The sequence below is a fragment of the Dreissena polymorpha genome, chromosome 12 (genome assembly GCF_020536995.1).
Source record: "Dreissena polymorpha isolate Duluth1 chromosome 12, UMN_Dpol_1.0, whole genome shotgun sequence".
NCBI classification, from domain to species: domain Eukaryota; kingdom Metazoa; phylum Mollusca; class Bivalvia; order Myida; family Dreissenidae; genus Dreissena; species Dreissena polymorpha.
In genome coordinates, this window is record NC_068366.1 from 22,983,920 (window position 1) to 23,011,543 (window position 27,624).

Here is a 27,624-nt window from a genome sequence, read left to right on the forward strand (position 1 = left end):
TTTCGTCGGCGTTGGCGATTTTGACGATGTTTGAACATTATTTGAAGCTAATAAAACTTATATACGGTTACCTGTCCATATGTTAATAATGAGGTTCAATAAAAAAACTAGGTTACGACATACATAGAACTTGTCTGTGTATTATCGACTTAGGTATAATGTACACCCTGATATCGCAAAGCTTTTACACTATCGGTCCCCGTTCCACATATCCATATTGTGTATACCAAGTATTATAAAATCTTTCCCTTGTGCTTGTATTTTCCTGCCAAGCTCACGTAAGTTAAACTTAAAACAAACACAAATCGCTCAGTACTTTTTGGCATATGGCATATTAAAATGTTAATATAGGTCGTTCAATGACTCATTTTCTGATTTAAAAAAACAAATGATGCAGTAGATCGTCTTTGTTTTGTAGAGCTTGTTAAAACTCGTCACTGCTTCCGAAAGGCGGAAGAAGCTGTTTGGCTACCAAGATGGACGGAGGTTAGCGAAGAGGAGTTTTTGTGTATATTGTCAAATTTGTCATTGTGTTCGTTTCCTTTGTTAGTAAAAAAGCATTAATATATCACGTCTCTTTAGGTAGAGCTAATTTCGAAAACAAAAATAAAAAAATCTAGCAATCAGAAATTAAATACATTTAATTCACTGGTTTGTAAGATTTCAAAACAAATATATAATAAATTCGGTAAAGCCTAATGACCACAGGAAACACGTGCTTGAATAAATACAACATTGTTTATGTAAGTCACGCATATCAGAGTGATTTAAATTGTAAACATGCCTGTTTGATTAAATATCAATTTGATTCGATTCGCTCATGTAACCTTGATATAGTGTAGACAAAAGCATCTCTGTTTGATGATTTGTCAATGGGCTTTATGCGCAGTTCTTCTGGGCTATCAATTGAGGATGAGGTAAATATCGCAACATAAATAGATTCATCGTTTCAAAAGCATGCGTTACTTAATGTTTGCTTTACCACTATTGCTGAACGGAGTAGCGTAAAAAAAATATCAAGTATGATTGAAATGCTGTTGCATCAATTGACTGCTAATTGCGTCTCACACATACGGAAACACAGTTGTCATTTTCAGTATGTGTAACTAACTTTTCATGAAGATTCCTACGAACATGTCTTCAAGTAAAAACGTGAGTTTGCATCATATTAATCATTTTAAAAATCTATAGTTATGCTGTAGTGCGTTTAGTTCATGAAGTCACATTTAATATTTTTCTGACACATACAGGCTATATAATGTCCCTTAATTTATTTCGTAGTGTTTTGTGTTCTTGAAGTCTAAAATCATGTTAAATCAACATTATGGAGTTTACAGTGTGCAGTTTATACACCATGCATGTTATTGTTTCAAATGTATTGTGGTATATACACTCCGATATACACACCGCTGCTTTTCGATTCATTTAGGAGGATATTCGAGACATTCAAGAAGTCTCAATGACACGGTTTCGAAATGAATAGGAAATAGAGACAAAGGTTTACGCTGAAAGCAAAAATGACGCTTTTCCGGTCATTAGTTCCCGCGTGCGCCGTGGTCCCGACTGGGTGTGGGATAATCAAGACCATCATGGGCCTGGAACCGTCGTCGGTCACTCAGAAGATGGTTTGACCATTTAAAGTCATTCCGTATCAACTTTGTATTGCCAAATGTATTGTTAGATATGGTAAATAATGATAACTATTGATTGAAGGGACATTTTACGATTATTTTCAATTGACATTTACTGTTCAAACCAGCTATATAAAGAATTATTAATACTTTTAAAACATATAAACTACTACATCATTTTCTTTCTTACTTGTTATTTTAGATTTTAAAGTGTAGGTCACATGGGATTTCGATAACATGACCACCGTTTATCGGTATGGTCTAGGCGCATTTGACGTCATAGTGACAGACGCGCCACGTACGTTGAAACCAGGGAAGACAATGGCGGTCGGCTGTAGGGTGAAACCAGGTAATTAAAATAATGTTTAATGAAGATTGAATACAAATAATACATAAATGATGTATGGCAATAAATAGAAATATCTATAAAGCAACACGATTGTGGCGTTGAAATTTATTTATTGTCATTTGTGTCGTAAAACGATAGACCATAGCTTCATCTTCTAAGAATAAAAAAGTCAAAACAACCACTACAATGCAAACTAACAAAGCCGCGAGTTATTTTTAGAATAAAACTCGTTTCTTTAACCGCCGAAAAGAATTCATTCACGAGTTTTAAAGCCAGTTACACTATCGGGTGTAAATGGTACTATATGGAATTCAAAATCGATCAAATGTGTTATTTTACTTTTGCCTATTTATTTGGAAAAAATTAGGCATATACTATTTATATTTTATCATCTTCAGGACAAAGCTTGCATATTATTTAGGGGAAATCAACGGTATTCCCTCTAAATATAAACATGTATTAATACAATTCACAATATCTCTTTGCAAGCAGCCATTTTGTCTTGTAACAGTGTTATTGAAACAGTAATATATTGACGGCATCATGAAGAATAATACCAAAATAATTCATAAAAAAAGAATATAACCACGCCTAAGTAGTAGTACTTCAAGCATAATCTTACTGCAGCATTGTCACGTTATCGATTTTTCGCATGGTCATATGGATGCAAAAAGGATATTTCATCCATAATGATTTTACAATGACTAATTTTACCGCGCCAGGTGAAAGTTCACTAGGCGATAGTGTTTTTAAATATAAAATAAATCTATGCCAAAAAAATACAATAAGTGGACTATTTTTATTGTTTGCCCATCATTACTATGTATAACGCATCCGCAAACGGACCAATCAAGGTCGCATAACCTTGACCGCCAAATGACCCGCACAATACGTATTAAAGTGCTACACCCATGGAAGCACCTCGTTTGCACATTAAAAACATTTAAATATTCTTTTTATCTCGAAATTATTATGTGTTAGCATTGAGAAGAAAAAACCCCACACACACATAAATACATACTTTTCAATTTAAAAAAATTATGCGACAGTTTTAAGCCTATGATTGGCTATGATAAACTGTATTAAATAATGCAGTAGCGATTAATTGTTAGAATATTTCATTTTTAAATGTATAGGTCGAGATGCTAGAATGCTAGATGCTATATGGAGCGACATTGCCTTTTCCACCCAAGGAGTGGTTATACGTAAGGGCTCGCAAAAGGCACATGTAAGTCTCGTATGCCAAACTGCGTTAGTATTGTATGAAAAGTAACATGTGCATTTTAAATTTTAATTTGTGTTATGTCTTATCTTTACGTATTTCGTTTCAAAGGGACTTGTTCACATATTTTGGGTGTTTTAACATATGTCATTAGAAGCTTTAAATTGATAAATGTAAATATCAAAACTAAAAACCTCCAGTATAAAACAAGAATCTAATTTAATTCAGGTGCGCTGGGAGAATGGCAAGCGTGGAGATTACAGCTATGGCAAAGATGGTCGATATGAAATAGAACTTTGGTGAGTGCTTGTTTCTCTTCCAATCAATAACAGTTTGCATATCCCAGTCATAAGAGGGTCAATATGAAATAGAATTATAGTGAGTGCTTCTTTCTCTTCCAATCAATAACAGTTTACATATCACAGTGAAATGATGGTCGATATGAAATAGAAATATGGTGAGTGGATTTTTCTCTTCGAATCGAGAACAGTGTTCATATCACAGTAATAAATATGTATCGTCGAAGTGGATAAAAAAATAACAGCGTATCAATTTTACATTTAACTAAGTTAATACTTAACAAAAGCTAGCAATAGTTGCATTATGATTAAACATGAAATATGCTGTGATAAAGAACTATTTAAACAAATCATCGTTGTCCATCAAGATCGGACATGATCGTAGAAGTGCAAACGTGTCCATTCATCGTTTCAGTACAACAGCGGTGCATTTCACGTGGCACTTTTGAACAAAAAAACAGGCTCATTGAATAAAGTAATTCTGATGTATTTTAAATTGCCATAAACAGAATAAAAATTTGTAGTGTATGCACTAGTTAAAATTCTTAAGAAAAATTGTTTTAACAAGTTTTTTTGAAAAAAAAACAACAACACAACACCACGTACCGGACTGTTTACATCCTTTAACGTTTAATCGGGAGCCCCACAAAGTCACGTGACCCTTCACATGTTAACCTTGAACAGATTCTGAAATGTCATTGGCATCAGTTAGATTTACTATATTTATTCGAGTAGCAAAAAAATATTGTGGAATTTAAACTGTCTGTTTAAAAAAAACAACATGTTATTTGAAATTGATATATCGCCTGCAAACAAACACAATGGTTCTAAATGATACGCATGAGATGGTAAAATGAATTTGAAGGTATACATGTTAATAACTATAATCAAGAAAAACTTGGACTTACATCGGTGAGGTTAATGATAAGATCAGCGCATATTTATTAATGAATAAGGTTAATGCAAATATTAACGCATACGTAATTTATACTTTCGTTTTTTTTCCAGCATTTCGAATAATCAATACAATATCGTTGCATATGTTTGCCGTTACTCTTACCAGTGTTTAGCCAACCTGCAATGTGCATGCGTGGAAAATTCCGAGTGTAAACATTAACACTCAACTAATTTGTACTCTCAGCAGCTCGAGCGTCATTCGCAGCTTATCTTCTTGAAGACTTATCGAAAGAATCACCGAGCCAAATAATAATTTCCGGCGGGTGGATAGAATTTATCTGCATCGTTTGAAGATGGTCTGATAGGGGAACTTTTGCGGGCGGTTCTTTGAATCCAGGGAGAACAATCATCCATCGAGCTCGACGTCCTCTATTGCTTTCGGATGGTTATTGATTCTGGTCGGATGGGGGTATCTCTACATCGTCGGAAGAGGAACCGGAGCAGCGGGACAGTGTAGGTGGTAGCTCAAAAAAACTAAGTTAACGTTAAACGTGCTGAGGAAACAGTTTTGGTCTCCGGGTGAACAGCTGGTGAAGTCTGGAAAAGCAATAAAGACGGCGCAGCGCGTTTGGAGCGGACGTATTTGGAGATTTTAAGCACTCCCTTGGTGGAGCAGCCTTGTCCTATCGACGGAATTACATCCAGTCCTGATTTGTCTTGTAATTGTCTACTTGGATCAAAATTAGTTCTTCGGCGAATACCCGTTCAGCCCGGATATATTTGATCTGCTTTGGATCCTTTTTTCCAGCTGAAATTCCACAGGGTTAGGTCCGCATCTAAGGCATTCAAGAAAGACGCTGATCGAACCTGTAATAAATTCGTACATAGAGACACAAACACACCGCTCGTCCATGGCGGGAATCAAGCAGTGATGTTACCATATATTTATGGTATGAGCAATGCACTATTCTACATATAATTGTTCTATTTGGAATATACCTTACCTTTAAAAAAAGTGATTGGTCACCTTTTATTGTCTCAAACCTGGTTATTCAACGTAACCCTTTTTTTTCCATATAAGCAGTGATGTTACCATATATTTATGGTATTAGCAATGCACTCTTCTACATAAATTTGTTCTATTTGGAATATACCTTACCTTTTAAAAAAGTGATTGGCCACCCTTTGTTGTCTCAAAACTGAATAATCAACGTAATCATTTTTTTCCATATACATTTGTCATTTCTTACTATCACTTAGCGCAAATATATCTTAATACTATTCATCAGAATCACTTATCAGTGAAGGTATACCGGTTTGAGTTTTATTGTTCGCACTTTTCTAACAACTCGAAATGTGTCATTTTGTATTAGGAACATCCACTCGTCATAAGATACGTTCACAATGTAAATTAAATACCTTGCAGTGTTAATAATCTGCTTCAAGTTAGTGTATGTCTTAGTTTTGTTCTCCTTGGTTTGAAACCTAGATTGGCACAGATTTCACCCTGACCTAATTATAGTATCATTAAAATTGACTAACATTTTTTACTTCTAGAGTTGTAAAGAGTTTCGTTGTTTCAAGATGTAATGTGGTTAAATAATTGCTGACCTCACTTCAACCAATATAAACTGTGGCATATATAAAATGAAGATTAAGTTTCTTACAGAATTTTTGGGCGATAAATCTTATCAAATAATTAATCCTAAAATGTATTGTATAATATAACAAAAAGCCATTTTGCATGTATTTGCAATTGTATTCATACTTTAATTATAATACTACGTAAAGTTATTTTTCATTTACAGTTACTATGTACTTGAGTATCAATGTCATGCATTTTTGACACATATTTTGTATTGTTCGTTTGGTGTTGTATTTTGAATCTCTTATACTGCAATGGAAATTTGAGGTAAATAAAACTTGACACATGAGAGACTACATTTTTTCACGTGCTTTTACTGTTGTTTTTTTTCATAACAGTTGGCAGCAGCAACAGAAGTAATAGAGGATATTTGTTGAATTCGGTGGATTATCGATTTTAATTCACGAGTGATCATAACAAATTAATGTTTTCTATGATCACTCGTGAATTAAAATCGATATTCCACCGAATCCAACACTTTTCTTTTTATTTTATGCTATTTTTCACAGTTTATATACATTGTTAAAGAGTTTAACTAAAGAATTCCGCTGGGATAATGACGCCATTTTGTCAAAAAATGACGTCATTTCACAGTAAACAGTGTAAATTATCGATAATTTTCACTGTTTGAAACAGTGAAATTATCAGTTTTAATTCACAGATATTTCTCTATAAACCACCGGAAAGCATAAAATAAATAGTAGTTGTATAATAACAGTAGTCATGGGAGTAAATATCGTATAGGCAGTAGTAGTCGTTGAAGAAGGAGCAGTAATAACTAGTAGTAGAAGTAGTAGTAGAAGAAGTTGAAGTTATTGTTGTTGATGTAGGAGAGGTTGTAGTAGTAAAAGTAGTAGTGGTTGTCTTAGTAGTAAACGTAGTAGTAGCACACGTAGTAGTAGAAGTAGTAGTAGTAGTAGTAGTAGTAGTAGTAGTAGTAGTAGTAGTAGTAGTAGTAGTAGTAGTAACATTAGTGGTAGCAGAAGTAGTTGTAGTAGAAATTGAAGTAGGAGTTGTTGTAGTAGTAGTATCAGTAAAAGTATTATTGGTAATAGTAGCAGTAGTAAAAGTAGTAGCAATTGCTTGATAAAATATCAATTTTAATTAATTCACAACCAAACCCTTTACATCGACTGGCTGTTCATTTTAATGACGATCTCTTCTAGCATATTATGTTTAAGAAATTAAACGTGGACAAATAGTTCTGTCTTACCAATAAAACTAGATATACAAACGGTATGGAGGTTTAATAACGCTTCGTTTGAACAATTATGCCAGAAACAACAATGCGGTTAATAATCAAGCTCAACATACGCATTACAACACATAATAATGCATGTGAATTCAGACTTACAGCATCTTGCAAACATACAATTTCAATTGAATTCCGTCAAGTTAACATTACCTACGATAGCAATGTGTTAATGAAAAATTATTCGCTAATTCGATAACTTGCAGGACACCTAAGTCCAGCTATATTATTGTGTAATGTTGTCGTTGTTGGTCCATAATCGTTACTGTAAGGAAAACATATGTGTAAATATTCAAAGCGTAATTGATGTGATAGCGACCATTAGTAACATCTATTTACTGCTATTGAGAAAATATCTCTCTCTGCATGTAACTCGTAATCAAGCAGTATTATAAACTACCAGTCCAATATAATTTATCGGAAAATATAAGACATATACACAAATTTTACTTATTTTACAAAACATTTACACTTATTACGTAAGATGTTCTTATATAGCATTAACGATTTAACTCATTAGCAAGTTTGACCATTGGGTAAACAATTTCCTTTGATTGACGATTCGGTAATTTGGACTAGGTTATAACATCTATTGGGATAATGCGCATCCAAACTCTGATCGCGCCAAAATTTATTTACGAAACAATGCAATACATATAGACATGTGGATAGGCAATTGCATGTATAGAGTTGTGCCCATATAAGACATAATTGTTAAATGTGAATCACCGAGAAAACATACGGCGATTTGAATATAAACCTTGTATTTAGATTTAAAAATATGCCTATAGCATTTTATAGAGGAACAAGACACATGTCTCACAAGATATTGGTAAATTGTAAAACCGGCTTCAAATACAAACGGTTACAATATATGTTTTACTAAACAACAAAAGCAGACTCATCCAATTTAAAGACCGTTTATAACATATGATATCTATCTCTAATGCTATGTTTTAGGGCAATTTTGAAAAGCACGTTTATGTGAACACGTTCGTTAGTGATTAGTATTGTCACTTAAAACTATACTATAGTTTTTATACACATCGAACTGATTTTCTACACATCCTCTGAAATGTCATTGATTTCCATTGAAAATACGTTTTTAGTTATGGTTTGAATTAAATACAAACTATGAAAACAACAAGAATATGATAAGTTTATTTGACTAATAAACACAAGCACAATTGAAAAACATATCTTTTTAAATGCAGACTTAAACTTCATGGAAACTTTCGCTATAGCTAAAAGGGATTATCTTCCCAAAATATTTAATTGAAACTTATCATGAATTATTTGTTAAAAAAAACTCATGTTGAATTGTACGTTAACATAATAGCTGACATTAAATTGTGACGTCCTATAAACTTAATGTTAAGATCAGACATGTGTAATACTGAAACGATAATATGCAATGTCATATATTATAGATCTTATACATAAATAATATAAACAATATTATATATGAGTAAAAATACATTGTTAAGCACAACTTTTGTTTACAGTTTAAAACAAGCAACGTCAACACACTTTTCTAAATTGCAAACAAATAATGTTCTGGATTTAAAAAAAGGGAACTTGTATCAAAGCTAATTTAATAATTACATATTTTATTTATTTATCTTCAAACTTATCAGCATATGTGTGTGATATGTATGATTGGAAATAATATTATATTACAGCCGTTAATTATTTTAATAAATGTATTATATTGTGTCAAAGCTGATAATAACCAATATAGACCCGTTCTTTATGCTCCATGCACAATTGTTTAATAAATTCAACACAAAGTTTGCAGCATAAAACTACTTTATAATTCAATCATTTGTGTCAAAAGATGAAAAAGCTTGAGATGATGTTAAGTGATGCAATACTGAAAATAAACGGGCACATTATATCTTCTCTGAAGCCTGAATCTGGACCACCTTGTAAACTTAGAATTTTTTTTAAATATAGTTTTGATGTAATCATTCCACTATTCATTATAGCAAATCACCAACAAATGAGTAAAGATAACATAGAAGCAAATGTGGGGGAAAAAAACAATTACAAGTCACATATACTTATCAACACTCAACATTGAGTTGGATAATATTAAAATAATTCAATGTCTTCCTTCATTGTTAATTATAATTGCTATGGTGTTTCCTCGGTCGTCTTTTGCCGAGATGAATACCAGACAATTTCTCGAGGGTATTAATAAAACCAAGCAAAAGATTGAGCTAGTCATCTTGATACAAATTTAATTTAAAAAAATCTTCAATATTTTTCAAATAGATTCTGCGCCCAGCGTTCAAATATCACCAATTTAGTTTTTCATGCTATTTTCCACATCAATTATATCGACTTTGCGAAATAAAGGGAAAAAACAACAAGTTATATTTATGAGTAATCACTTTCTGAAAACTCTGCAATCTTGAATGTTTGACAGTTTGTCATTTTAAGGAGCATACATCTATGTGTCGATCTTGTTTACGAACACTCATATGCGTTTCCTTTTTGTGTGACATTGACCTGTCTACGTTGTTGTTGTTGTAAAGGTCAATTAATATATGTTTATGCTCTGATAAAGATGACTCAAACCAAGATGGTCATAATCGCTTTTATATTGGTAAGACCAGCGGCTACTAACTACGTTTGAGATCCACAGCAATTATTCATTAAAATCGCACATTGCGCTGGAATGATGATTCCTTTAACAATTATTAAAGTACACAAAATTTATTGACGAGAAAAAGTACCGTCATAAGTGACTAATAATAAAAAGAACAGTAAACATGATTTAAGTCACAGATTATGTTTTTACTTTCGGAGCATAATAGTGATATATTTTCAATAATTAACACATTTTCAATCCTGTAATTTCTCGTGAAAATAGTTCATATTACTTAACAGATACAAATATTTCACGCTATTTACCTGACAGCAAACGAATGCAGTTTTCATTTGTCGAAAATATTTTCGCCAAACAACGTGTTCGTTTACATAAAAAACTAATATTAAAGTGAAATATAAACGGAACTCGATGCTATCGATGCTCGATTTAAATTGGCAATTTATTAAAGAGTTATTAATAATTAAGCAGAGGCTATTTGATAAGTTCAAATGACCTTAGGTAGGTATTCGAGCTATCGATGCTCGATTTAAAGACGTTTTACTGTAGGATGATTGATCCAATCTTGGTTAATGACAAAGTCCAGTGCTATGGTACAATCCAGAAGTATAACTATGATAGTACAACTTAACTGATATAGGTTTAAATGGCCATCTTAAAAGCAGAACAAAACCAAATTCCCTGAAACCACTGCAATTATTAATTTGTTGCTAACATAACGAGTTGAACCGCCGCAATCGTAAAACTCCGATCGTCATTCACGTGCATTTCTTTTTTCTGTGATTTCAAATGTACATGGCCCGTTTAAATAAACGCACATTTCTCTTGCACACTGATGGTTTACTTATAGTTTTAGTACAAAGAAAAACAGTATCAACCAATAAGCCAAAGAACGTGCAAAACTTAAAGCGTAAACTTCACAAACACTGCATAAATTCATTAAACATCCGCAACGAAACTTTGAATACATTAACCACATGTTTTATGAAAAAAAATGCGCAGTGAACTCGCACACAACTGTTTTGTTTGAATAACTGGGGTCCCTGTTGTGCTCAATTCCATTGAACTGTGCACAGCTCTGTGTCGCTTGATCGAACTGCGCGATAAGACAAGCTGGTTTCGTTTGATGCACACAAATAGATGTGCACTTGATCACGCTCTTCACCTTGAAGTCTGTACGGGCAGGAGCGTTGGATATAACAATACCAGTAAAAATCCGGAAATCTACAAAAAAACAGAGGTGTACGTTATTTACAGGACATGAATCTTATATCCTTCAATTATACAGAAAACAAGTACATGTATTTGGTATTATTAGTATCATCTTGCTTCAAGCAATTGATCAACTAGTATGGTTATGTTCTGCAATATGTGAGTGTTTTATTAACTTCATAATGAAAAGCATACACCAGTATCGAGACTGAATGCATGTCTATCAAAAACATACACGTACTCACGTCGTAATGCAAACACCAGTAAATGATAGTAGACAGGATAACCACTTATATAGCATTATCATTAAGAATATTCTTACACGGTGTCCCTGCTTGAGTATATCCCTTGACTTGGACCTCGCAGAGTTTCAGGGTGTCATTTTGTGGATTCGCCTTGATTCTGATATATCTGTAAGGGCCTTTGTTAGACGGACTCCATATTCCTATGCTGGTAGAAGATTGGTTCCCGACTCTTTCTGCATCGTACTTCCCTTGTGTAAGTCCCATTTCGATTGTATAGGATTTAGCTGCAAAAGTTTTTCAAATAATTGAGTTTAAACCAGTATGTAAAATCTGTAACTGCTTACACTATAAATTGAATTATGGAACAAAAGTTCAACGTTCTAAAAAGTTTATATTGGTATTGTATTAGCATTAAAACAGTTTATATGAGATAAAACAGTATCACAAAAAATAATAGTTACTTCTCTATATTCAAACATTGTTTGTTTTGTTTTGTTGGACCCATAAAATTGGTTGACTTCATACTGAAAACATCCGATATTTATTAAGGCGTAACTAAGTTCTTCGTTTCCACCATCCCGTCGAACCCTGATTCGTTGTGCCGACCCGACCCTTAACGTGTTGTGTATTTCAGATTGCATGTTTGATAAATTTTATCATATTTACTTAATATATGACGAAGTTTGCGAAACAATTGTTACCTTCGACCATATTCGCTTAAAATAAATGTATATTATCAACAACAAAATGGAGAAGCAAAAATGACGTTAAACACGTCGTTAAATTTTCGTAATTACGTGGGAATCATACACAAGTTATTAAAAAAGAGTAGCCAACCTGCCCATTGTAATTGATGATTTAACTGCATTGAAAAAAAATGTGAACAAATGTTGCTCGTTTGCTTACGAGGATACTATAAGGTTAGAGTAAGAAATAGTGGAAATTAATGACACGAGGCTTGCCAAGCGCTTACACGTTTCTGCCCATGCATAATAAGCTTATTTATTATTTGACTCTTAATCTTCAATTATATTTATCACATGCTATGGTATTTACGTATAGACAATCCCAGAATCGATAAATTGACCGCCGCCATATTGGTATCACGTGACCCGCTACTGAAAAAACGGTACTGAAGAATTTTGACCGATAACAGCTGATCGAGTTCTTCATTGCATAGGCCTAACATAAAACATCAAATATGGACGATTCCAGACATATAAGTAAGCTATTTTTATTTATTTATTTAAAACGATATTTCAGTAGAATGTTGTTTACGAATACAACTGTAAATTAATACTTCATTAATGGAACAGTTCGTTAGAAATGCACAGTACGAACATGTTAAAACGGATGTTTACATACATCGAAAAAAGATGGATTCCGATTTTTGTGTTCGATTATGGTAACTTTTAAATTAGTTTGGTTCAGTGTAAACCGCTTTTAGTAAAAAGGTTATCATTTTATTCGTATTGGTCTTAGAGATGTACATCATCATCAATTACATTATTTAATTACTTGCTACACAGAACAATGGTTTTCTTACTTGGTTTGTTCATAACGCATAATCAATAGAAACTAATTGTTTACTGGCTGTGTTTGAATAAACATATAATTTAGTAAAAGTATAGTTATAAATAATCAATATATAAAAATGCTTGAAAAATTTGATTTTTTCACAGAAATACCACCAGATGATTCAGCGTGGTCCAAGAACAATCCACAAGGTTGGCCCAGGCTTGTGTATGAAAACCTGGTGTACTATATGATCCTGAAGAAGGCATATGATGGGAAAGAAATGAGAGCTTTCCGTGTCCTGTATGGCAAGAACTATGTGGAAAGTGGATGGTTAGAGGATGTATGGCACTGTAAGGAAGGCGATTTACACTTTATGAAGGCAACTGTTTCCCCCAGTCAACCCGGTGTCGGGAGGTCAGAATACTAATCCTGGGCTGCTGTGTCGGATGCAGGAATTGTGACTGGACAATGTACATGTCCAGCACGTGCCGGGCGTTCTTGCAGCCATATTGCTGCTGTGATGTATGCAGTAATTATGGTATGGGAATATGGAGTCGCTGGAGAGGGATGCACCGACAGAAGGCAGGTGTGGGGTAGAGGTGCCTCGAAGATTCTTACAGCCTGTGAGGATTTCCAGGAAATAGTGAATGACGATCATACCACTAAAAAAAAGATCAAATGTGATTCTATTCCAAAACGGCCTCAGTTCTTAGACCACAGTGATCTAGCTGACTTTGCGGCCAAGTGCAGTGTCAGCGCTTTATGGCGGTGTGATTCATCAATGCTCAAGAAGGTCATTACTGCACCGGAGACGAAACCAACTGTAAGACAACCGCTTCAACACAGCCGGCATGACCTGTCAGATGCTACAAAACCATGTATACCCACATGCACCCCATGTATACACTTTATGCAAAAGTATATAGTTTTGAACGATGAAAAGGTGAAACTGTTGGAAGAACAGACTAAAGAACAGAACTCCACACTGTGGCTGGACAGTCGTAGAGTGCGTTTAACCGCAAGCAGTATAAACAATATACCAAAGACCGCGCGTGGTAATCCAGAGAAGTTTGTGACCGGGCACATACACCATCGGTTTAAGGGATCAGCAGCAACACGGCATGGAACAAAAAGTGAGCCAATCGCAAGAAGAAGGTTTGAGACCACTCAAGAACTCACAGTCAGGCAATCGGATTTAGTTGTTAGGTCTAACGAACTATATTTAGCAGCAAGCCCTGATGGATTAATAAATGACTGCACAATTCTTGAAATAAAATGCCCCACCAAGCCAGTCCAGGACCTAATTAAGTCTGACAAATATGATGTCCGCCTCGATGCCTCTGAAAAAGCGTACATCAGCCCTACTGGAAGGAACGGCTATTATACTCAAGTTCAGACGACCATGTACCGCACTAGAACTACAATGTGCAAATTTTTAGTTTGGACAGAAAGTGATCAGATTATTATTGATGTACCATACGACAAAAAATTCATGGACAGTTTATTACCACGCGTTAGAGCTTTTTATTTTAAACACTTGCTTGTACGCATAGTTGATGAGAACCATTTCAAGCGATTGGAATTCTCACCCGCCTTCAAAAATATGTGTACATAAATGTAATAGTAATGCTGGATTGAGACATTATATTGGTTGCTTACTTGTGTGAACCATTTAAATGTAATGAATTAACACATTACATGTACATAGCTGTAACAGGGTGATCTTCATGAAGCGCCTAAAGAAGAATATAATGCTTATTGTCATTTTTAATTTTATCAACAATTTTAAAATTAAGCTGTAGCAGGAAACTTATTTGGGTATTTTGCAAACAAATTATTTATCTTTTGCAATTGAATGGACATCAAACAGCCTTCAATGCTTCATGATAAACAACCATGCTTATAGTAGGATGTTAGGGTTCCGTCAAAGCCTGTATGTTCTATGATGGATTGCCAGACTTATTTTACCAATGTGTTTACAATTATATCATGTAAATATCATATGACTTTTCTTGTGCTTTACCATAAAAATAAGAGGTTTATCTGACCGTATAAAATTGTTAAATAATAAACTATGTGCAATTCAATAATAAAAGCATTGTATCAAGCATTTTTTTAATTTTATCATGGTTAGAAGCTTATATTAAATGCATATAAAGTGAGTATTATAATACCATTTGGTTGCATGTTTTAGTGCTTAATTAAATGATGAAATTCTGAAATATTCTAGTTATGTACACATATTAAATACTTCTTAACCTAGATGCTCAGAATAAGACCACACTGTGAAAGCCACTGATATCCTGATTATCATGATTAAAGGGTTTAATGTGTAATGGGCAAAATAAAATGATGTTTTTTAATAATATACTTTAATACATCCGCAATATATCTAAATACCAGGGTATACTATTTTGAGAAACTGGATACATGAGTATTTATTTATTTGGGAGTGCATGTACCAATATGGATAATGGATATTATATTGCCATCCTTCGTTCAATGGCTATTGTTCACATAATGGAATAATCATTTTAAAAGGAAACAATTCATGCTTTTTTTTAAACAAAAGTCATAGTGATAGATGTATATGATGCAACTTTGATTTAATGGGGGGAGTGTTAATCTCTTATCTAGTCACATACTGGGTTTGAAATAAACAACTTGTGATTTATCAACTGATAAGACACACTTCACCAATCTAATAGCCATAAAGTGCATGAAAGAAATAGCATATCTGTGCGGAGTAATACACAGAACTGGTGTCAATTTGAGATTTCCTTGGCTGGTTTCCATAGATATTTGTGACAGTTAAGAAAATAAGAGAGCAATCCCCTTTGCGAACTTTGTAACATTTAATCCAAACATGATTACCAAGAAATGCCAAGGTGTTAATTTTTCATGAATGAAATCAATACTGATAATTATGATCCATGTAAAAAACCCATTAGCATATTATATTGTATTGTTGATATTTGAATATAACATACTTTATGGTGATAGCAAACAACATTAATATTATTTGGTTTTAATATTAGTATAAGTAAGTGTCGTGTCCATGGCAGTAATTAAACAATAAAAGCATTCTATCAAGTTCATATTTAGAATTTATTTGAAATTCATTTATGCATTTTCTGTAAACAATTTTAAAATATTTAATCATGTTTAATTAATAACAAAACAAAGCACTGCAAATAAAAAAAAAACATGATAATTTATTTATCTATAGATGCAATACAAATTAAAAAATGTTGTTTTACTGCAATAAAAACAATGCCATTTCTCAATTGTTGTGTTTGTATAGATAAAATCACCAAATTAACAGTCCACATAAACATGCTAAACAGTCAATGCTGGTATAATTGTTTCAAACTCCACTCTAATACTCCCCTTGATTAAAATCAGATTTCATTGTCCTCTCTGATCAGTTGGTCTCTCAGATTACAAAGGGCAGATATCACTAGGATAGTTTTATTACCCTTTTTGAATGCTTTGTTCGACATCTTGCTATTTAATATTTTGAACGACTTCAAACGCATGATTGCCCTTTCTACATAAATGCGGTTTGATGCAATTCGCCTAGTATCAACTACCTCTTCTTCTGAAAGTTGGTCACGGCCTTTCATTATTGCGGGAATGTTTAGCCGCACACGCCTAAAGCATAGTTCTTCACAGTGCTTTCCCTCCACTTTTTTCATAAGGCATGGTAGCGTTTATTTTATCATTTCGATATCAGAAACTATTTAATTAATTCTCCAATATATTCGATCAGATCGTTTCACTTCCTTGTTTTTTTTCTTCAGTACCGTTTTTGAGGCGCGCGCGAGTATTCAGGGGCGGGTAATCCGGGAGATATCGATTTCTGGGATTGTCTATAAACGACATAAAAATAAATAAAATACAAAAGTATCACTGAGTTAACAGTTTTTGCGCCGCTCTTTTATGCTTGTAAATAAATTACAAACAACATCAATCATCTCATTTCATACACAACGTTCAAGAATAGCGATCGACAAATAAACGTATTCGTAAAGTGATATTTAAATAATAATAATATGATCTTATCCATTAGGCTGCAGTTATACGTATGCAATCAACTTGCAATAATTGTGACTAATTGTGTTACATAACATAATGGCATTCATTAGTTAAGTTGATGTGCTATAAGGCTAAGACCCCATAATAAGTCTAAGATCGCTGGCCGTCGGCTAATACGGCTATGTGAAGTACACTTAAATCATACTATTATTAAATCTAATAAGCTAAACAATTCGTGCAAGCTGAAGAACTTGGTCATAAAAGTATCTGAGTGTGGAAAACGACGACCTCATCATAGATTGCAAATTAAACAAATTCATAAGAAACGTGGAAATCTCTTAGTCTTACTTTCGCATTCAGTGTTCAGACGTTGTCATGACCTTAATCAAAATCAGTTACCACCTTCATGCCTGTTGAAGATTTTTGTTTAAGCGTTCGTTTCCTTGAATAGTACACTCTTTTTGTTCACAGATAGTTCCGACTGAAATTTTCAGAGCATTACTTATGAAATCGAATGTTTTAAATGCAAGTGAATCGATTAAAAGAACAATGTAATGTCTTCCCATCATATATTGCACACAAATGATCTCGTTTTATCGCATAATTATTTCGTTCCTTCGTATCTTGTTCTTGCGTTCTTGTCAATGTGATCCCAAGGTCGACAATACAAAACAACGAACAACCCTTAACCCTTGCAATTCAGATTACAAAACTAGGAAACAATGTGGTTTATCTCTTTAAAATATAAACCGGGTTATTTTGTTGAAGTTTCGAACTTTTTCGTCTCTTAGCATATACCTACGGCATGTAAACAAATTATCTGACAACGAGGAAATTATTCGGGAACGGTATAAATAATAGTTGATGTCACTTCCTTTTCATCTCCAGCGCTGGAGAAACTTGTTGCATTTGAAATTATTGTTAAAAAATCGTATCGCATCGCAATGCCGCGAGGACAAAAGCGGAAGACGCCTGCGAAAGAGATGGAGGCAGCCTTGCTGGAGCCCGCGTTAGTAAAACCTGCGGGTAATATCATTGATTTTGAGCAGATTAATCGTGATAAGAATATTGTTCCCTGGACATCACATGTTGTTCAATCTGTCTCAACTCCCAACATGGTCACAGGGTGTGGTGGTGGTGGTGCATCTGGGTCACTCCCAAGTTCCACTTTTAATCGAACTCGTTGTACGAGCGATGAGGTCTTCGGACATGTTCCAATGCAGCTCCGAAAACGCATTTGGAACAACCAGTTTGTTACGTAAATTTAACATTACTGTTAAAAGGTTCATTGGAGTTGCAGGATTATTGTTCTGGTGGGGGGATCCTTTACCAAGGACCAAATGGGACCATCTAGACGAGGCCAAGGTAGGACAAGTCCCAAATTCAAAACATCAGTCAATGGACTGATGCTTTTATCATTTTTATGTCCGTTTATATTGTTTCACATAGGCATGAGGCTCCCAATTTGTTGAAATATATGTATAATATCAGGGAGGCAGCCAGAAAGCATTTTCTTGCGAAAATTTCTTGTGGCGGATAAATTCAAGTAGCTGACAGTCTCCTTTGGTAGACACATGTTTTTTGGAAATTTCAATATTGTAATAATTCTGAGGGTGCTATTTTTGTGTGGCCAGTTGTCTTAGGATGGCTGAGTATAAATCCATACTTGGGTGGTTTCCTTCTGATTATTACAATGAAAATTTCAATATTAAAAAAATGCTGAGGTTGCTATTTTTGTGTGGCCAGTTGTCTTAGGATTGCTGTGTATAAATCCATTCTTGGGTGGTCACCTTCTGATTATTACAAAAATTAGTTTATTACAAAAACTAGTGTTTTGTGGAGATGGGGTTTTCTCGGATATAGGTAACTCCCAGCTCTTATTTGGCTTTTATCTGGATAGTTAGTCACTTTGCAGAATTGCTTTACATTGCGGATTTGCATATTGCGGAATTGCTTTACATTGCGGATTTGCAAATTGCGGAATTGCTTTACATTGCGGGACTTTGCTGATTTGGATAACATTGCGATTACTTTGCGGATTTGGATAACAATGCGATTAATGTTGCAGATTTGCTCACTATCATTGACTGTCAGCTACTTAAAATCAGGAAGGCCACTTGGAGTAATCATTCCTGATTTACATGTAGTTTCGTATCTTTGATGTTGTGGCTCATTCTCTCCATCTATAATTTTATTTTAACCTAGTCCATATGTTTTAGTCATTTGTTATTGCAAAGGAAAGGTAAAATAAAGAAGTTATATTTATAAGTTTATTTTGTGTTATTCGAAATTCATATACTAAAATAACGAGTTTACCAAACGTTTCACCATATACTCGATACACTATCGAATCGCAAAAATGTATTACAATTATCACTTTATTTTGTGCGCTTGTTAGTAAAAATAGTTAAATTAATAATATAAGTCTCAAATTCATGTAGGTTGTCAAAATGACGTCAAAATGTAATCACCTTTATCCCAAGCTGACACTAAAATTAAAGAACAGATATATCGAACGATGTGTTTGCCGCGGATATTTCCTTTTTGTCGTGTAATGAGCGAGCAAAAAACGAGAATATCGTCTTATATTTTACATTTAATTAATGAACATGGATATCAAACAACTTCTTAATGTGACCCAAACCGTTTTTCCCATTAACGCTTATGCTATTAAAAGAGAAGTGAAATCGATAAAAAATGTGTTTAAAAAGGAAATCTGCAATGAAATTAATATTGGATATTATACATGAAATAAAATATAAAAAAGATGATCGGTAACGTGATTTCTTTGACCCAAATTTATACTATAAATAAATACAGATTGTCACAATTAGATTGTAACAAAAGTGACAATGTTCCGTTATACACTTTTTGAATTATTTAGCAAGTTGATACAAATGTAGCCTCTGTCGTGTTGACAGTTTTAAAAACAGGGTTTCAAAACACAGTGTAAATGACCATTGCACAATGTTTTATATCAAATACTGCATCGTAGAATGAGATAAATTTTATTTATTTTGGTATATATGAATGTTTAAAAAAATTAAAATAAACGTAGGTACATTGCGGTTTCAGAGAAAAATTTATTTTAAAGGCATTGTACTGTTTAGGTCTGTATTAAGCTTATTATTCCCAGTGCGTGGCAAAAACTTAATAACGTATTATTATTATAGCAAACTAGCAAATCGGTACTTCAAGCACTTCATTTTTACTTGCAGAAAGATGTAAAACAAAACTTTAAAAAAAAATTAGCATGTACAAGAGATACTTATACAACTCTAAAATGCATGCTTTTGAATATATTCCTTAGCTTGTTTACTCACTTGCCCTCCCATGTAAGAGAACCGCGTCGATGCTCATCGTGTCCAAACGCAACTCTCTATGACTTACATCATACTTTGCTTCCAGAAAGATATTGTTTGAAAAGCATGAATTCGTCTAAAAGGTAATAAACAAACATTGGCATTTATTATTGTTGGCCAATTGTATACACGCCCGTATATATACACACGAGCAGAAATACAATCAAATGCCCCCTACACGAATTATTTTTCAACCGATATGCTCATAAAATCAACGCACCCGGATACAGACACAGAGAGGAAAACAATCCTACCAGTTTGGGAGAAAATATTCCGCTACTATTCATGGTGTTTGTTGCTGTCCTGTTCTATATGACCTTCCAGCCGCCATCAGAGCAATAAATAACTCCCACTCGATCGACTCGTTAATATCTATTCCTGACACCGCGACTGCCGTGGCAAAGTCAACCTTGTAATCATACAACGTTACACACGACTAAACAAACAAATTGATTAAACAAACTAATCTGTCAGTAACTACTATACACAAATAACAAAACGAAAGACCATTAACGCACAATAGTGTTATGCTTGTAAATCTAATTCAATACCTAACTACTGAAAGTATCTGGTTATACTCACATCTATCTTACTACCGGTACATGTCGCATTATCGTTCGAGCCGATGACAATTGCCATGTTCATGAGCCTGTAACACAAATCTATATTTACAGATATATTTATGAATATCGTCATGAAAAGATGCGACTTAAGGGCAAGATTTCTAACAAATTTCAAATCGGCTCTCGACAGTTATATTAGAATGAACAAGTGTTATATTATTACATTATTCATGCACTGGCGTTATAAGCTTCTAACTATTTTAATAAGTATCAATTTAAAATTATAGTAAAAATCTTCATATATATTTGTATTTTACTTGTCATAACAGCATTATAATACACTTTAGGTTCACGTCTTAAAGAAAAATAATATAATGATTTCAACATATGTTATCAACATATTGTTACGACTTAGTGCAACAAAAAAGTATACCTTCTATGATGTAACGCATATGTTTAGATTTGATCTACATTCGGATATGTAAAAAGTAATATCTTACCCATAAGTGTCTATTGGATATATATCTCGAACATTTAACACCCATTGTTATATACTTTCTGAATGTAATTAACAACGGTATATGCAGATAGGGTCACATGTAACAAGACGAACAGAAACAGACTCAATATAATATACAATAAACAAAAGTTGCAAGTTACATTTTAAATGAGTTAAATGTAATCCATGTTGTACATACATTCACATGACACGTATAGTTGGTGTTTCTTTAAATCATCTTATTCGATTAGTGTATTTAAGTCATGCGGACAATAACACAGTAAAGGCATACCAGAAAGTATCGACACCTCCTCTATGAGGTAATAGTTCTCCAGATCCAGTACCCATTCTCCTGTAGCGGACGCTGTTATTGAACACGTGGTTGTATCGCCATCCACTGCAAGCGTCGCTTTAGCATCACCAGCCGTGTCCGTCTGAGTTGCGGGCTTGCCAAGTGCTACATTTGAAACTGTGAGTATAGTAAAATAGTTTGTACACTTGAAGACTTTTCTAACGCAACACGTACGTTAATCCATAAAGCTCCCTCATTTCGAACGGATTTTGTTGAAATAGTACCAATTTAACACATATCTAACACGTCATGTAAATTTAAATGAAATTTATGAACATTAAAATATCAAACATGACAATTAAAAAAACATCCACTGAAAATGTATAATTCTTAAAATCGTACATCGTAAAATAATAATGTGAAAGGTAAAACGCATTAACTGTCGCGTCTGAATTGCCGACCGGCTCCCAAAATTGCGCTCATGAATATTCATACAAGCCATATTGTTTTTCGTATTAATAGTATGTTTTCCTGTGTAAAAACCCACCGAGAAAGATGAAATTGAAATTAAATAGGAATTATATAGCGTTGTAGTACACTTGGTGATTTTTCGAACGCAGCATTTTTAAAACTTTAATCACTCAGTTATGAGTAAATATTTTAATATAAAATTGTTTGACTACAGTATGGGCAAGCAAACCACAAAATTATTCATCCGTGACGATCGGATGCTCCAGCAAGTGGGGAAGGTAGCCTGCAACATGCCGATTGTGCTGTTGCGCTCCTGAAATTTTATACGAGACATATTGATTTGTATAACCCCGGATCGAAAGATCGGCGGCATATTGTTTTTGGCCTGTCTGTCATTCATTGTGCGTGTCCCAAAACTTTAACCTTGGTTAAAGTTTGGTCATAACTTTTTGAATATTGAAGATAGCAAATTGATATGCGTGTGTATCTCATGAAGCTGCACATTTTGAGTGGTGAAAGGTCAAGGTCATCCTTCAAGGTCAAAAGTAAAAAATACAATCCAAGGGAAGTAAAAGCTTTAAAAGGGAGATACTTTCTAAACCTGCCAAATGATATATTGACATTTTATTTCAAAGCGGCGCAATTAGGGGCATTGTGTTTCTGACAAACACATCTCTTGTTAGATTTAAATTGCGCATGCGATCATTAGACTGTATTATGTGCAAGACAAGATCAAAATCTTAACTCATTACTCAGATATTCAAAAGTGAAAAGCGTTGCGTAAGAAAAGTCTCCCATGTGTATTTAAAGGTGTGATGAACACGTTCGCTGATCCCACATTGCGTTATTAAATAGAGTAGTATAATAAAAGCCGTATCCGTCTAGGTCGCGGGCTTGCCAATTACCACATTTGAAACTATGAATATTGTCAAATCATTTTAATTATGTACGACGGTTGATGTAAAGGGTTCGTGGTTCCCACGATGAAATGTAAACTTAGTATGACAATAAAACGTGACAATAACATGGCGCAGTATGCATATTATTTAAATACAAAAAGCCATACGTATATTTGCAAACGCTTATCAATTATGTTTCCCATACAAACCACATCTTCTTCGCGTCGGACCAAAATGTAAATGTATTCACTGAAACAATAAGCACGATAGATTTCCACATTATTAAGCATAACGCAAACGACACTATTTACATATATTTACGTCATTTCCGCAATCCGCCTGCATGAACGGTAACCAAGTGCTATAAGTAACGTTATAGGGTATTTACACTTCTGCGAATATCGAACTAGGCTTCATGTTCCATATGATTTAATTTAGTTAGATATTCGCCATAATTGAATACCCATACTTAAACGGGGTATTTGATCTTGGCGAGATATTTGTAAAAGTTTAAATAGCCAGATGTCATTCAAACGTTGCTTGATGTTCCCTGTGGTTTGGTTCGGTTTTTGCAACAGTTTGAATACATGGACCCAACTGGGTATATGAGCTTGGCCCGAAATACACTTAATTTATAATAGTCAATAACCGTTAGGATATTCGACTTAAAGGGACCTTTTCACGTTTTGGTAAATTGACATAATTAAAAAATGTTTGTCTCGTGACTGTAATACATTTGTTTTGTGAATCCATGTTTTACAATATGTTCCTTTCCATAAATAAAGGACCGCATGCTTTCTCTCCTGAAGTTTTACTTTGTGTAGATTTATCGTTACTGTATTATATTACGTACACACTGAATATCATAAGCTTCTGACCTAATGGAAATATCCATGATGAGCATGTGACCCGGCGTTGTCAATTAAAAACGAGTACATCAAGGTTAGATAATCTTTTTAATCACGATAGTAAAGTTTGCATCAGTAAATTTCGGTGGTTCGTCATTTTAATCGGACTCGGCAGTAAATAATCAGAACCACGATGTACTACATTGAATGCATGAAAAGCGATAAAAATAGCAAACTAAAACGATTTTTACAAATATTAAACAATAATCTGCAATTGATCCTGGAAAGCATGCGTCATAAAACTTATTTATTCGCACTGAAAATGCAGAATCTCAGCGATTTTGTTTTCTTTAACAAAAAAGGCCATCATTGTATTTTTAACCCCACCTGTAATATTTCAAAACAATAAGACAGTAACCTATTAAAACCTATTTGTTTAAAAGAGTCGTACATGTGGCATTTTAATTGACATCTTTATTTAGCTTTCCAAGGCCAGTAAATCTCCCAGATGTGTCATGCTTTATGTAAATAACTTCTTATTACCGGCAATAAAGCATAACAACCGGTAAATAAACAAAAATAGTTATGACAAGTGCATTGTTGGCATTGTTATGTTTAGCAAAGGTTTATCTAAATTATTTATTGTTTACGAAATAATATGATTTTCCTACTCATATTATATTGTCAAATTTCACAAAGCAGCCAGATTCCTTCAAAAGCGTGAATTGTATAGGCTTGTTTGATCATATGAATTATATTCCCATGTGAATCATTGATTATCGTTTAAGTTTACGTCATTTACAAGACTAGTATAGTCCGATTTAGATACAGTGGCTGGCTTAAAAACAGTAACATTTCCGTGAAGTTTGCCCACCGCTCAGCACTCAACATCAGCATAACTAAATAATGATGGTTTTGCACTCCAGTGTACCCTAAAAGATCAGCATTCGTTTTTTGTAAAAAGGCAAATGCTGATCTAGCTCAGCTACCCAACGCGAAATATCATTCACTCAGAATTCATTCTATATACGTAAATACAATGCTGATCTTTCCCAGCACTCATAAACTGGTGGAGATGGTGCTACAAAGACGAAAGTGTTTGAAAAGTGTTTGAAGCAGAATAACGGAAAAACATTGACGACCGCAGATGCGTCCCAATAAAAATAACGTCATTTGACGTCGCTGTCATAAACTTTTAACTTATGAAGAGAGATAAGCGTGTCTCAATTTGATCAATTGTTTTGTGGAAACTGATGCCAATTCTAGTTACGTTTCTCTACACATGAGACCAAGTTGCAATCTACGGTGTGAAAGACGCCTATGCTCCTAATTGCGCCATGTTTAATCTTCCTGTTTGTGATAACGAGCTTTCTTCGGGTACACATTTTGACGACAATGACGAGCTTTCTGTAGCAGTGCATGTCGCAAGTTTATAAAGCCAATCAGAGATTGTTTTTTAAACATGTGTTTAAGTTTAACAAAGAGTAATATGAGACGTGTTAAACGAAACTTGTCTACGTGACCCTAAAGTATTTAGTTGATGTTGAACAAGATTATGCCTGATAAAAGTGTATAGTGACGTCACTTAATTGCCCTTAATTGACGGCGCTTATTAATTCCGGTCTGTACTTAACGAATCGGCAATATTTAAAAAAAAGCTTTAACCATGTAAAATAAAATATGTAATACTTTCAACAAAAAAATCCTCTGTATCAATCTACATATTAATCTATTAATCAAATCAAAAAAGTATGCTGTATTCTGTTTTTATCATATATTATATATATATGTTTAATCGCACGATTTACTGAGTCACAGGGTAATCGCCAAGAAATGGAATTTGGTTTCTAATAATATTGTTTTTTTTTGTATGTAAAATGCTGCATTTTATTTTTGATTGATTTTTATGATAATTATTTTCTTACTCACATAAACAGTATATTATTACATTCACACAAAGTTTCGGCACACTTAATGTTTAATAATTTTAAATAGAATAACGCTTTTTGTTAAAGCTATTTGTTTACTGTGTATATAGTATCCGACTACATAATCTTCCAATTTTCCAAATATGTGAATTTTGCACTTCGACATTAATATTCAAACTATTCATATACAATATTAACCAGCAACAGAAGGAAACAAAACGGTTCTTTTAAAACCATGTGTCATCCGTTAAAACAAAAATGAAAACATCTTCCAGTCGTATTAAAGCTATCGATAAAATAGTCAGTGTTTTTAAGGATTTTTTAAATCGAAAACTTTATTGTTGCAAATAATGCTTGTTATTCTTTAGATAATTACGTGTTTTAAACACGTTTTTGCCATAAACAATACAGATGTCTGAAAAGTCAATTATCAAATGGCCATAAATCCACGACCACTTCAAAGCAATAATACTGAAGAACTTTCATATTATATATCATCATGAATGGCTAAATGGCAATAGTTGTTTTTGAGTAGAATAAACGTATGTTCCCTTTTGGGTCTCTATGTGACAATTTTTTATGGCATTAGATTGCATTGGCGACGAGCTTTAAAAAGTGAGATGGTATTTAAAACTGAAAATGTGATTATTAAAAATTAAATTGTCGTATTTAAATTTTCAACGCGATGTACTGGCCAGCAAATAGCAGACACCATCTTAATTGACAAACGAATGAGACGCCTAAATGTGTTATCAAACACTATTGTTAGGTATTTTGGGATGATTTAATATAAACATATAACGTATCATGGTCGTGTCGTTATATAAGATATATTAAGATAGCTCAAGCGAAAATATGATATAATAAATTCGTCTTGTCTTAATGTAATGTAACCAATCACACTATTCGGTCGACTTTTAGTATTGTGTTGCCTGGACAATGCCAGTAGTTAAATACATGATCATGTCATGGAGAAATCAATGAAGCCAACACGACGCAAAAACACCAGTTGAGAAAACGTGATATGAACTCAGAATACTCATGTTTTTGTTTTACATTTTTGCATACCTGCTGAAAAGTGTAAATGTTAATGACAGAAGACGCATTTTTGTATAAAAAAAAACAACCAACAACCTCAAGGTGCATTTACAGTCACTGCATTTCCTTACAGCAACACAATAATATTGACCACTGATTAACTGCTACGTGCAATAGACTAAGCATGAAAGACCGAAACATTTTTCTTTAGGTGTTCGCTAAGTACTGAAATAAAGTATTGAGTTATTGTTTTGGTTTCCGATTGAATACTGTTATTAAACAAAATAGAAAACATAAACAAATTATTAAATCAAACGTATTGTATGAAGTTTATTATTGTGATGTATTGCGGGAAGCGACATATACAACATAAATATAAAGTGTTGCCTCTTCAAAAAATTACTAGAATTATTCTTATTTTTTGTTTATTTAATTTCATTTTTCTAACTATTATTATTGTGTTGTTTAGTGTACATAAAATTATAGTCAATGCCTGAAACAACTTGAATGTTAGGATAATATTGCACCCATTTGAGCACCTAATGCGACGCAATTCGCTTTGATTTTGCGCGTGTGTAACTATTGAAGATACAGTATACAGTTTTATGAGACGACTATAATTAATACTTTGTAAATGACACGCGTAAACTATGGGCGCAACTAGCGTTTAACGTAGTCTACGATTCAAGGGACGGCAAGAAATGGCAGAAGCAGATTAGTGTTGAGGGACAGCATGCTGACTACAACTCAAACAAATTTATAAAATTGATAAAACAACTTAGTTTATAACAAATGAATACCA

General features: G+C 33.7%; 1 protein-coding gene across 1 annotated transcript; it reads left to right on the forward strand.

Moving 5' to 3' along the window:
• The first annotated feature begins 804 nt into the window (after nucleotides 1–804).
• Nucleotides 805–13,311, forward strand: LOC127852435 (uncharacterized). Its single transcript, XM_052386390.1, has 6 exons — nucleotides 805–917; nucleotides 1,430–1,625; nucleotides 1,834–1,980; nucleotides 3,117–3,208; nucleotides 3,431–3,501; nucleotides 13,104–13,311. The coding sequence occupies exons 3-6, from the start codon at nucleotides 1,869–1,871 to the stop codon at nucleotides 13,309–13,311; spliced, it is 483 nt and encodes a 160-aa protein (XP_052242350.1). The 5' UTR covers nucleotides 805–917; nucleotides 1,430–1,625; nucleotides 1,834–1,868.
• Nucleotides 13,312–27,624: the final 14,313 nt, after the last annotated feature.